The sequence below is a fragment of the Cibotium barometz genome, chromosome 19, assembly GCF_041138505.1.
Source record: "Cibotium barometz isolate CiBa-2024 chromosome 19, ASM4113850v1, whole genome shotgun sequence".
NCBI lineage: Eukaryota > Viridiplantae > Streptophyta > Polypodiopsida > Cyatheales > Cibotiaceae > Cibotium > Cibotium barometz.
This window is the reverse complement of record NC_141064.1, coordinates 22,722,416-22,736,230: the sequence shown is the minus strand read 5'-3', so window position 1 is coordinate 22,736,230 and position 13,815 is coordinate 22,722,416. Positions and strand designations below refer to the sequence as shown.

Below are 13,815 nucleotides of genomic sequence, written 5' to 3'. Positions count from 1 at the left end.
CCACCTCAAGATCCTCCTTCAAGCTCTTAGGCCCCTTATATTCCAGCTTTTCCCTCAAAATAGGGCTTAAAAGATTGATCCATGTCTGTAACCTCATCACCTTCACATATCCATTATACAACTCAAGCAAAGAAAGCTCTTCAGCATGAAAAATTTCTTTCTCCCATGAATTCCATGCACTTTCAAACCTCTACCAGAAATCAACCACACACTCATCAGCCTGCATACCCACAATTACCTTCCTCCAAGCCTCAATTGGACTTATCTTTCTTGCAAACCTTTGGAGAAACTATGTTTCTAGAAATATCCAACTATCTTTAACACCATCCTGCAAATCCTAAATCCTCATACCACAAACATGATCAGCCTTCTAGAAATAAAGGAAAGCCTTCAACCATTATGTCTCATAGTCCCTATCCCTCACCAAACAAAATAGTTGCACCTATCTCAAAAACCTAGCTAGATTCTCTCCATCATCCCCTCTAAACCTTGGACATTCCATGATTACAGAAAAGGGATTGAGTTGATTCCCAAGTTTTTTCCAACCTATCAAACAAGGCCCTAAAGAACCCTTTGATCCTCACCGGGGGCACCAAAACAATGTGTGGTCTCCAGGTGATGGCCCCTATAGGTTGGACTATATATAACTCACCCTAGCTTGACCTAGATCTCACCTATATATACCTATGCACTATCAATAATATACACTAATTTGGGAGCAATGTCTCATGTACCTCTCTTTCTCTCTTGCTCTCAACATGGTATCAGAGCGAGTTACCCTTTTAACAATAAAGAAGATTGGTTTGAACATTTTTGTTTTGTAGTAATTTATGGATTTTGTAGGTTTCTTTCAAAAAAAATCTATGTTTATCTATGTAAGTATCTATGATTTTGTATGAAACATCACTTTTGTCCTTATTGTGTATTGAAACAAGTTGTAGGATTTGACCCCCTAAGCTTGGGCAAATTTTAAGGGCCTTTTGGTCCGAATTTGAAGATTAGGCCAAAAAATAGGATCTTAGATTGTATTTTTCATGGGCTTGAAATCGTAGAGCCGCTCGTATCCTTGATTTTGAATCAAAAAGCTTTGAAAACAAGGTTACAGGGGCAAAAGTTATGATTGTTTTACTGTTATGCAATTTTTTGACATTCTGCACGCACCGTCATGCAGAAGTTTCCTCATCTTTTTTGCTGATTATTTTTGCCTTGGATCGCTATTTCTAGTGACTGCATACCCTTTTACATATACTCTTTGGGCACTTTTTTCTATTTTTCAACATATTATTATTTACGTCCCGAAAAGCATTAACACTACTATTTTGATAACGTTCGTTTTTATTATCACGGCTTTTTTGTTGCCTCATATATTCTTTACATCTCGAAAAGCATTAACACTGCTATTTTGGTGACGTTCTTTTTTCTTCATCGTGCTCTCTCCATGGAGAATATTGCTCTTATTAATGGTCATCCTTCTCGTCAACGCTCTATTCCTATTTTTCAAGGCCATGGTTTTCCTGGTTGGAAGGCAAAGATGACTTTGATTCTTGAAGGTGATGATCTTTCTGATATTGTATATGGAAATTCTCCATGTCCTCAGTGACCTGTTCATATTTCTAGTTTACTTATTACTGATGGGAAGTCATTTATTTGATTGGCAATTTACAAACCATTCTAACATCTTTTCCTTTTCTGGCCAATAAATATCATATTATTGATTCTCAAGTTGATGTCTCTGTTTCATCCTCTTCATTGGATTGTGAAAAAATAGCCCTAAGATTGATATCTACATTCATCTTCCTATTGACGATGAACATGGTTCTCATACTCCTCATGATGATAGTGAATTTGATGCCATTCCCATTATTGAAGACCCTATTACGTACGAGCAAGCTATTTCTTCTCCATAAAAAGGATTAGTGGCAAGATGCTATGCAAGTTGAGTATGATTCTCTCATCTCGAAAGGTACTTGGATTCTAATTGATCTTCCTCATGGACGAACACCTATCAAGTGTAAGTGGGTGTACAAGACAAAAGTTAAGGGCTGATGGTTCTTTTGACAAATTTAAAGCTCATCTAGTTTCCAAAGGATGCTCTCAAATAGTAGGTGTTGACTATCATGAAACATTTTTACATGTTGTCCGCATACGTGTTCTTTTGGCATTTGCACTCAATTTGATCTAGAAATTCATCAAATGGATGTTAAAACAACTTTTCTCAATGGTGACTTGAAAGAAGAGATATATATGGAACAAGCACTTAATTTTGTTATCCCAGGAAAGGAACATCTGGTATGTCATCTTCATCGAGCTCTCTATGGTTTGAAACACGCTTCTCGTGCATGGTACTTAAACATTGATGCCTTTCTTCAATCACATGGATTTGCAAGGAGTGACCACACCCTTGGCACTGTAACTATAGCTAATCCACAGCTGCCTCCCAATCTCTGTCCTCCCAAAAACTGATCCATTTGCCTCATCTAAAGCAGACACTCTCTCCTTTGCCTCATCTAAAGCAGACACTCTCTCCTTTGAGTTGGTTGACACTCTCAAGCCCTCAAATCATTCAAATCCAACTAGGATCCATCATTGCATACCCTCAACTGATAGCATCTAACAACTTTCTGCCTCTCAAAAACACGCTCGAAACACGTGTCCACTTACCCTTCTGATTTTTGACTGTGCTGACAGTTCCTAGACTGTTAGACCAAGTTCACAAGAACTTCTTCTAAGCTCAAACATGCTAATCCAAGGTCCCTATACCATAAGCTGACATTCATGATGTCCTACCGACACAAAACCAACTCTATGTTGTCTCTTTTGATTCTGAATCAGAATAATTAGTTTTGGCACAGAAGATGACAAACTATCCTCAAAAGAGATCCGCCTCCATCATCACACTCAATTCAACACAACTGAAGCATCATGGCATAAAAACTCATCAAAACACAAAGACCTGAAGCTTCATACACCATATTCTTCTCATAAACAAACAAAAATGTCTCAACAACCCTAAGACGTGGGTTCAAAAAATAGAAGAAAGCATTATTAAGCCCGTGGTTCCTCCGCAGATAGATCTCGGCGACTAACAACTTCAAATCTCCATCTTCAGCACCTTCAGCTGGAGAAGAATCCAAAGGATCGAGTCTCTGACAGGGAGGCTTTACTGAGAACCTAGGAACACACCATCACCAATTCTTCAGTATCCAGCCCTCTCTCTGCTCTGATCCTCAAATGACCCCTCTAAAGTTGTACTACCTTCACTATAATCTGCAACGAATAGCAGGAACTCTAGCCCACTTGTTTTGAGATAAAATCAAACCTGCACGAGTCTCCCTCCACTGCAGTCTTCTACTCTCATCTCTCTCTTTTGGTAGGACGAACCACACTCGCTTGGAGAGTCCCCAAAAAAGATCTCGATCCTGTCTCTTAAACCCATGACGCCGCCTTCACTTCCTCAAGATCCTGCTGCTACGGGTCTCCCTACATTGGCCACACTGTTTCTATTCTTGTTTCGCACACATGCGCTTTTACCCTCGACTGCGACACATCTCTTGCCACCTTGGATTCACACCTACACTATCATCTACACACTCCATACATACATACATCATGTTTATGAGGGGCCAAGATTTCCCCTCACAATGTGGTTGGCAGCCCCCCATTTGCATGTCCCACCTAGTGTTAGAAATAAACTTTTTTTTCTAACTAGTGAAAAAAGGATAACCTTCAAGGTCAATTGGTTTTTATTAAAAAATTGCATACCTTAATCAGTCTTATAATTAGAATTCCCAAAATTTGAATCTTTGAATTCAAGGCTAGCCAAAATTACAACCAGTTTTTCTAAATTTGAGCTGTGAAAATTACACTAAAGGATAGTTTTTTTGGACACTAGTCCCACCCAAAAATCTAGGGTATTGCTATTATGAGGTATGCCCCTTCGCCTCCCTCCCTGACATCCTTGTTGAAGGAGAATAGCACACTGGCAACAATTAAGCATACTATAGTGGCGACACCCATGATCGTGCCCTTGTAGATCACACCCTTCAAAGGCTTTAACACAGGGTTGGTATTAAGCAAGCCTTACACAAGCGTGATCAAGATAGGATATCAAAGGAGAACAACATGCTAAGAAAAAGAGAGAGAGAGAGAGAGAGGAACGAGTCCCCACACCTAGTGCACTACCTTGACAAAGAGAGAGCTCTCTCCATTACGGGAGAGAGAGAGAGAGAGAGAGGAGATTACTTAGAGAAGTACTTAGATATTGATCAAGTAGACGAGGCAAGAGCTTAGGATCACCAAAAAACTCTACCTTCTACACAAGAGACGAGAGAGAGCATACTCTAAGAGACGTACTTTGCACAATTGAAAGTGGAGAGAGAGAGAGAGAGAGGAATCTACCCTCTACACAAGAGACGAGGGAGAGCATACTCTAAGAGATGAGGGAGAGCGTACTCTCCACAATTGAAACTGGAGATGGAGAGAGAGAGAGAGGGGGGGGGGAATGCCATCCTTTAGCGAGCGTACTGTGCACAATTGAAAGTGGAGAGAGGGAGAGAGAAGGGAATGCCCACACTATCCTTTGGCCCATGCAAGCTACACGTGTCCGTGATATCTATTTTGTTGGATTTGTTTTCAAAAAACATGAACATTAAACCTTAGAAAACGAAGGAAAAAATAATGGAAACCTTACCCCAAAGCATCATTCCTTAGCAACGAAACGAGAGGGCGTGCTGGTTCGCGTGATTTTGCGCCTACGACGTCCGCTGTGTCGTGAGCGATGTGAAAAGCATGGCGGCGGCTTGTCTTGCCTTTGCCCACCTCTTCTCTTTTCAGGTTTCGTACGCCGATCTACCGGCTTCGACGACGGCAATATCGTCTGCTGGAGCAGGCAGAAACATGATCATGGACGCTGCTTCCGCAGCGGCCACCATGGCCATGGGCTTCATGAAAAAGGTAGGTTACGCACACTCCCCTTACTCCAATATAACAGCTAGTTGGTTCGGATTGGCCATAATTATGGTTTCCCAATTATGCCGCAGCAGAAACTCGGAGGTAGCGACACGGGCGACGTTGTACTCAAGCGCGGAATCCTGCAGGTGGATTTCATAGCCGGGTTGCTCTCGTTGGCCGACAAAGACAAAGCGATTGCGGTAAAACGTCTTTAAACGCGACATCATGTATATATATATATATACAGACTACCACATTGTTCCTGTAGATATACATTACTCTCGCAGCCATGTTTTGATCAGTGAGCTTATCCTGGAGAAATACATTGCTCTCGCAGCCATGTTCTGATCAGTGATTAGCTCTCACGTCGATGTCCACTGCGTGCTAATTTGCAGTCAGAACCATTCCAAGCGTTCAAGAGGAAATTTGCAGGAGACCGTGACCTACTCATATCCCTGCATTTCCAGTTAAAATCTCTCCCTCCCTCCTCTCTCTCTCTCTCTCTCTCTCTCTCTCTCTCTCTCTCTCTCTCTCTCTCTCTCTCACACACACACACACACACACACACATTATGTATTGGGTAACACACACACTCTCTCTCGTTATGTATTGGGTCTCCTAAGTCACTGTTACAGACGTTAATATTACTTTCTTTCTTTTTCCTTCTCTCGTTCACACACGTACACGCAAAGCAAAGCAAGCACGCACGCTTGCAACACGGCCGCCATTCAACACATGAGATGGAACTAAGCTCCACCAATTATTTCACGCATGTAGAGGGAGTGATTGCTGGGACGTAACAACACAAAACATGACAGAAAAGCAAGCTCTCAACCATCTGCTCGAGGTACATATGGTGAACCCGATTCTTCGAGAACAAAGAGGGATCCCACAGGAACTTGCTGAATATCCCAGCTAGTATATTGTTGATATATCTTGTTTTCAAGCACGTCCCATCCTCTTCACAATGTAACGGAAAAATTTCCTCCAAGGCATTATATAACTATCACACAAACGTTTGGATTTCCCTATACTTTTGTTAACTCAAAGTAAAGGAAACATTTCCTCCAAGGCATCATTTAAAAAAAATAATTATGATATTACATGAGTACATAAAAGGGATGTCTAGACTCTCGGTAATAATTAAAAGTCCACCTTTCATTCAAAAGATTACTAGTACTCGTCATTAATGTTTATGTTCAAATTGGGTCGTGCAGTGCATCTCAAGAAAGCTATCTTTGGAGCAAACTATAAAGGCTGGTAAGGATAAAGGACTAATAGGAATAGTAAGTATGTTTGCTTGTTGCTTAGTTTGATGTTTGTGGTGCCAAGCTTTTGGAATATCATGACTTGTCTTTGATTAATTTATAGGATAAATCCATAATGAAATCGGGGCTATTGAGTCGAAAAGCCAAAACTGCTTATAAAGTAGACGAGCGCTTTGTAGTTGTAGTACCAGGAAAGCTACTATTGTTTAAGGTAACTCCTCTTCTATGATAGTATTTACATTATTTCTAGTTTACCTTAATCAATGTAAATTAAATAACTCATAATACCCAACCTGTGCATTGATTAGGGCTCTGATATTTCTTCAAAACGTGTTAGATATGTCACAACCTTGGCAAGAGCAAGGGTTGAGGTATGCTCTCATCTCTCTTATAACGTGTAACAAACTCACAACATAATGTGCATATGCTGAACAAATTCCTCATACTCCATACTATTCTTAACAAGCCTATATTCTCTCTGTCATGTCGTTTTACATTGACTTGTTCTTAACAATCCTACATGGGAAACTAGAACAATAGGGGTACATTGACTTGTTCTAAACAATCCTTCATGGGAAACTAGAACAATAGGGGCACAGATGTGGAAAGTCCTTTTATTTGAGATAGAAGGTGAAGCCATTTAATCCATATATACTCCATATGAGGATACCTAAGTGCAAGGAATGGCACTTGGACTAGTGAATCTCTAGATAAGGAGTCAAGTGGCTATAAAAAGAGAGATAAGTCTAGGGAATGATGGGACTTGAACAAGGAAATATTTGGATTAGGCCTCGAATGCATGAAAATGTTTTGCGACTCTGCAAGTACATGTTAAAGTCCTTTTATTGTCCCTTCCAACTAGGTTTGGGAAGAAAAGGCAACTTAACATATGTGGGATAAACATCTGTGTGTCTGATGAAGATGACAACTCGATTGCACCGATTTGTGTCTTAGAAGCATGAAAACTTGATTCCAGTGTTGGTGTGTATAGTTCACAGGTTCTGGCTTTGAGATAGGAATTGGGTTGCCATAAGGGCCTCTTGGCAAATGTGCATAGGGGTCTACTTAATCTAGTGGTTACACATACGTGTTGTTACATCTTCAGTGATGAGTAGTACATCCTCTAGTCTCCTTACAGGTGCAACACTAGGAATAGGTGGTTGTGATCCAAGAACAGGTGGAGGGGTTTCTATTCTCATCATGCCACTAGACATAGGAACTCGAGGTACATGAGGAGGAGGAAACGTAGCTCCCATAGGGGGTCCACTTCGCATTCTAGAAGGCATGGGTAGGGCCAACGGTGGTGGCTATCTGGCAAGACAGGGGGTTGTACAATTCTATTGGACAAATTGTACCGACACCCCCTTTAGTCCTGGTTGGTGTATCTTCTATGTAGTAGTAACCACACCAAGGCATAGTTCTTACCTATGCATACAAGAAATCTTCTGCTGCTAAGTGGCCCCACCACCATAATAAGGGCACACTTTCCTAGGCTCTCTAGGAGATACTCTCCACTTTGCCTCCATATGTTCGATCACTTTATCCACAATTTTCTTACCATCCTTCTTGGAAGGTCTACTTGATGTAATGAAAGAAGCATCCGAGCATGAATCTTCTCCCTCGGATCCCAAAGTTCCTTTCATGTTATCATCATCGAAGTCAATGGTGTAGATAACACTCATTGAATGTCACTCTTTTTTGTGTATACAAGTAATGATTGAATGTTTTCTCCTTCAAGTTGTTTAGGAAGAGTGCAGTTAGCCTTTGTTTTGCTGTCTTGGCTTCTCCTTGTCCAAACATCAAGAGTAATAATATCTTACCTTGCAAATGTACTCTTGTAAGGTTTTAGATGAGCTTTGGGAGAATTTGTTCATCAACAAATGGAGAAAACTCCATATGTTTCTGACTTTTAAAAGTTCCACCTAAAATTCACTGTGTGAATAGTCTCATTTACAGACTTGTGAATTGGTTCAAGAGTACTGAACCATTGTCTAGCTGTTCCTAGACCAAAAGAAAGAATCTTAGTTGGGTCATTAGTGATTCCCATGCCCTCATAGGTCTACTCAAACACTTCTAAGTGATCTAAGAACTCTATAGGTTTGGGTGTGGTATTTTTTCATTGCCCATTGCCCATCTCGATATTGGGGCTATGTCAATGGTACGAGTAATCCTTGAAAGGAGGTTTTGCAACCTCTCTAGGTAATGCATGTTCACGGGAGGAAGGGATCCACTAATCAAGGATAAATGACTTCACCAAACTAGATAGAAGCTATTTTATCGATGGGGGATGGTGGTCGTTGTGCCCTGCCTAACCAAGGATGATCTAAGCACAATGGTGGTCTTCGTGCCCTACCTAACCAAGGATGATCTAATCACACTCCCCAGAAAGGGTAGTGTGATTAGATCATCCTTGGTTAGGCAGGGCACGAAAACCACCATCCTCCATTGGTAAAATAGCTTCTGTCTAGTTTGGCCCCGCCAATCTTGGCCCACCTGCATGTTTGTGCAGGTGTACATGCATCCACTTGGTTACCTTCCATGAGAGAGCTGTTTTGGGAGAGGTGTTGCCATGACTCCTTCTCAGTTAGGTGCCATGACCATGAGATCCATCTGCATGTCCCTCCACTATATTAAAATCCTCGATGAGGATGGCTTCCTCCCCTTCTAGGAGGGAGCATAGCTAATCCCATAGAGCTGCCCATTTAATATATTCATTGGGAGCTCATAGTCTCGCCACGCTTCAACAGAATGGCCATCCCTCCAATGTGGCTTTTGATCGCATTACTATAAACAAAAGCCCCACTCCTCTCGAGATTGACGGGGTGATTATCTCATGTCTTCAATTCTTGTAGAGGCATAAGAAATTAGCTTGCCATTTAGCAAACACATCTAGAGCTTCTTTGCACTCTCATGTAGCACCACATAGCACATAGATATTCTAGGAGAGGATGATGGCTTTTACATGCATGGACATACTAACCACTGATGGGAATGACGCGGGGCATTTCCAGATCAGTGGATTCAATATTTACAAGAGTGTTAAACGTATTGCCCACAATGAGTGCATGGACCTTGGCTCTTGCCTCTTTCTTAAGGGACGCCTTAATGACTTTGGGGAGGGGACTCTAGAGAGGGATGTTGGTGTCTTTCGGTTTGCAGGGGAGTGTGAGGGTTAGAGAACTTACCATTTGTGGTGGTATCACGAGGTGGGTCCTATTGCGCTTATGGGCATGGCATGAGGGAATATTAGATTTTCTCCCTGACACATCCCCTATGGGGGAGTTTGAAGCCTTTGCCTCCATGAGGCCCTAATGCTAGAAGAGCGGCCTTGTTTTGTTATTGGTGAGTAATCTTTGGCAAAGTGGCCTGTATTCTTACATTTGTAGAGCAGGAGTTTAGGATGTGCCAAACTTGATAGGCACATTGAACTTGATTCCTTATGGTGTGGAGAGAACAAGCTCATCAGGGATATTATACCTTGTGTCAAAGAGTATGCAGCACTTCTGTGATGGCTGCAACCTTCTTTGAGTTCTAAAGGGGGTGCATAAAGAACTTTTCTCGAAACCCTAGTCACACTGTGGGAACCTTTGGCCACAGATATTAGGGCAGGATTGGGAAATTGACCCACATCGGGCACTCATTTTGGAGTACATGCTCGGGTTTAGATGTTGGGTACCAGGGGATGATGTGCACTAGGCTACTGTCGTAGTAGCTAGCACTAGAGAGCCAAGGGTTTCCCTTTGTACAGAGGATTCAAAGAGGATTACATTTTTTTTGGGATCTAAATACCACGCCGTACCCTCGTAGTAGCCTTGAGCTTCCAATAAGCATTTAGGTTTCCATTTTAGGGTAACATGTAGTTTGGACTTTCTGTGCTAATTAATTTATTAAGGCCTTCTTTGCTTGGTTGGTTGAGATAGTATGGACAGAGAAATTGTGTGAACCCATTTCAAGGTAGATTTGGGTTGCCACTTTTTAGCCTATTGTATCGATTCGCCCTTCTGATATGGAGGTGTTAGCCCCATGTGGAGGGAAAAGAATCAATTGAATAGTAGATGATAAGGTGGAGGGGGTTTCTTTAGATTTGATTGATGTTGAGGTAAGAGGACCATAATACTTCTTAGATTTGATTGATGTTGAGGTAAGAGTACCCTCGTAGTAGCCTTGAGCTTCCAATAAGCATTTAGGTTTCCATTTTAGGGTAACATGTAGTTTGGACTTTCTGTGCTAATTAATTTATTAAGGCCTTCTTTGCTTGGTTGGTTGAGATAGTATGGACAGAGAAATTGTGTGAACCCATTTCAAGGTAGATTTGGGTTGCCACTTTTTAGCCTATTGTATCGATTCGCCCTTCTGATATGGAGGTGTTAGCCCCATGTGGAGGGAAAAGAATCAATTGAATAGTAGATGATAAGGTGGAGGGGGTTTCTTTAGATTTGATTGATGTTGAGGTAAGAGGACCATAATACTTCTTAGAATCAAGTGTTGCTGGGTTATGAGTAGAATGTTCAACCATGGGGGTTAAGGCTTCACCCACAGACAACTAGCACTTGAAAAACCCCTTCCAAGAGAAGTGATATCTGACTAGAGAGGCTTTGCCTTGAAACATTGTAGAAAACCATCGTTTAAAGTCATTTTTGGTCAAAACGCATCCTATAAAATACAAGTATGCTCCAACTTCTATTGCATGCTTGAACTCCAAATAGACCCTTTCCATCAAGAGGGAAACAGGGGGTGCCCTCTGTTCTCTCCTTAGTGGCCTTGAGATTTGGAACTACCAACTCATGAAGACTGTGCATGGTATTAGTGTCTACTATAGAGCCAAAGGACAAAATGTCAATGGTCATACAAAAGTGACCCATGCATATGGTTTTCTCTCTTAAAAAGAGAGGGTGCTAGCTAAGAGATCAGGGCATTCTCTGGCATTCCAATGCATGCAAGTGTATCTTTACCTACTAGAGCTCGTGCCAAGTGTTCGGTCACATGCTCGAGTTTGTATTATACCACATGGGGTAGCTCCATGCTTACCATATCAGAAGAAACGAAGCCTCTCAAGTGGCGTGCAACGGAGGAGGTGCCATGTAACTGTAGATTCCTGGGTAGGGCGGATGCTTCAAGGATGAGTGGGATGGTGAGTACACTCGGTCTTATTGAGAGAGAGAGAGAGAGAGAGAGAGAGAGAGAGAGAGAGTACATGTATGAAATTTTATTACAAGATCCTACTACTGACTATGATGCTTTTTCTTTTATACAAAAGGACAAAGTGTCAGTGCTCGTACAAGAGCGACACATGCATAGGGTTTTCTGTGTTAGAAAGAGTGGGTGCTAGCTAAGAGATCATGCCATTCTTTGGCATTCCAATGCATGCAAGCATACTTTACCTACCAGATCTTCTTCTTCATGTACTCGTGCCAAGTGTCCGGTCGCATGCTCAAGCATTATGCCATATGGGATAGTTGTATGCTTACTGTATGGGAAAAAACAAAACCTCTTAGGTGGCATGCAACATAGGAGGTGGCCACGTAACTGTAGATTCCTAGTTATGGTGGATGCAGTAAGGACAAGTGTGATAGTGAGTCCACTCGGTCTTATTGAATGGGTGTGATGAGAGAGAGAGAGAGAGAGAGAGAGAGAGAGAGAAAGAGAGAGTGTGTGTACATGTATGAAATATTATTACAAGATGTGATGAGAGAGAGAGAGAGTGTGTGTGTGTATACATGTATGAAATTTTATTACAAGATGTGATGAGAGAGAGAGAGAGAGTGTGTGTGTGTGTGTGTGTGTGTACATGTATGAAATTTTATTACAAGATCCTACTGCTGACTATGATGCTTTTTCTTTTATAGGCTACTCACGGGCAACCATCTTTCCAAATTCTAGTACCAAACACCAAGGCGCTTTCTTTGGCAGCACCTTCACCTGTAAGAGCAGCTGCAGTACATAATTCAAGTTAGGAATGCGAAATGGCCCTATAACCAAAGCTGGTTATTTGCTTGTTCCTCTGCTCTTAATATAGGAGCTTATAAGTAGCTCGGAAGCTTTAAGAATTTGTTATATTAATGCCCTAGATGGGTTGCAATGTTGGCAGGAAAGCATGAAAGAGTGGATTCTCGCCTTGGAGGACTCCATAGAGATCGCCAACGGGCAAGGCGACTCAAGGCAAACAGATGCAGCTCGCTCGGGCGCCCACATCGGACGAGACCATCGCCAATATGATGAACTTTATAGTGCACAGACCAGTAATCGCCTTCAAAACTTGGAGCTGGCCGACAGGGCTGCCATCAGCACAGACGCGTATAACCTGCCTGCAGATCAATCTAGTGGATATGGACGACAAGCCTACACTGAAAGGAGGACCTTTGATGAAGAAGTTAGAAGTACAGAATGCTACAATATGGGTCCTGAGAGACGTGATCCGATTAAAGAGCACAGGAGACAAAATGATGGGTTCGTGGGGAACTCTTACACTGCTGCACAGTCTCCTGCTTCTTATCAAGATGGTAGGTTTCAAGGTAGAGGCAGATGGAACGATGGAGACGATACTATCAACTCTCCTGCTTCTTATCCAGATGGTAGATTTCAAGGTAGAGGCAGATGGAACGATGGAGACGATACTATCAGAAATGTCCATAGCTCGTACCTTGGTGGCCCTTTGAATCCTTACACACACTCCTACAATGCAAGCTCGAGTTTTGGTCAATCAATGAGTTCATATGAAAGAAGAGATGCTAACTCCACCAGACTTCTTGGACCTATGGGACGAGAACATTTTGATCCTCATCCTAACAACCCCTACGGTGACCTTTATACCAATAACCCTGGTAGTCGTTATCATAATCCTCTAGAAGATCGGTCCCATAGAAATGGTGAAGTTAGTCCCTCTAGTGATAGTTACCATCCTAACATGAATCGTGGTGGCTTTGGCCCTTATGATAAAAATGCTCCTCCTCAAGTTGACAGTGAAAGTGGACTCAGAAGGTGTGAATTAAAAGGTCGAAACTTAGGTTATCCTTCACACGGTAATTTTGCATCCCCAACTGCTCACCAAATAGATGATAAAACAGAAACTAACACTAGTAGAGTATATGATCCTTGGGCTTCTAGAATGGATGCAAATGACTCTGGCTCTGATTAAGAATAAATAAATATGTGTTTATCTAGTAATTAGACCCCCCCTCTCTCTCTCTCTCTCTCTCTCTCTCTCACACACACACATACACTCACACACACACACAACTAACCACCCATACTCATTTAGTGCATACATTTGGAAACTTCTCGTAAAATGATATACACAAAGTGAACACAATATGGTCTATGTTGTTTTTGTTCATGTGATGGCCTATAACTGTTGACGCACTCATTAGGGGTTCCATTCATGAAGGAGTTAGTTTATGCCTAACCATGTGGAAAAGGGTAATGACTCCAAGTGTGTTTAAATTGCACACACATCCTAATAGGGGTGATAATATCCATGAAATGCGAAACACATATGATAGAAGCTGCAAAAGTTCTACTTATAGTTTTTACAAACTTATGTTTATGTAAATATAATAGCCAACTTAGCTATATTTTTATAATGCATGTTAACTTCTTG

At 41.6% G+C, this 13,815-nt stretch overlaps 1 protein-coding gene across 1 annotated transcript; it reads left to right on the top strand.

The window, feature by feature from the left end:
- The first annotated feature begins 4,771 nt into the window (after positions 1-4,771).
- Positions 4,772-13,353, top strand: LOC147628359 (uncharacterized). The gene is made up of 9 exons (XM_086813042.1): positions 4,772-4,953; positions 5,043-5,150; positions 5,346-5,416; positions 5,728-5,797; positions 6,168-6,236; positions 6,322-6,429; positions 6,527-6,589; positions 12,065-12,139; positions 12,307-13,353. Exons 1-9 carry the CDS (start codon positions 4,789-4,791, stop codon positions 13,351-13,353), a joined length of 1,776 nt encoding a protein of 591 aa, XP_086669168.1. The 5' UTR covers positions 4,772-4,788.
- Positions 13,354-13,815: the final 462 nt, after the last annotated feature.

Coding starts and splice junctions, on each gene's coding strand:
- LOC147628359 (XM_086813042.1), top strand. CDS start 4,789: ATGGCGGCGGCTTGTCTTGCCTTTGCCCACCTCTTCTCTTTTCAGGTT. Junction 5,798..6,167: donor CTCTCAACCATCTGCTCGAG/GTACATATGGTG, acceptor TGGGTCGTGCAG/TGCATCTCAAGAAAGCTATC. Junction 6,237..6,321: donor ATAAAGGACTAATAGGAATA/GTAAGTATGTTT, acceptor ATTAATTTATAG/GATAAATCCATAATGAAATC.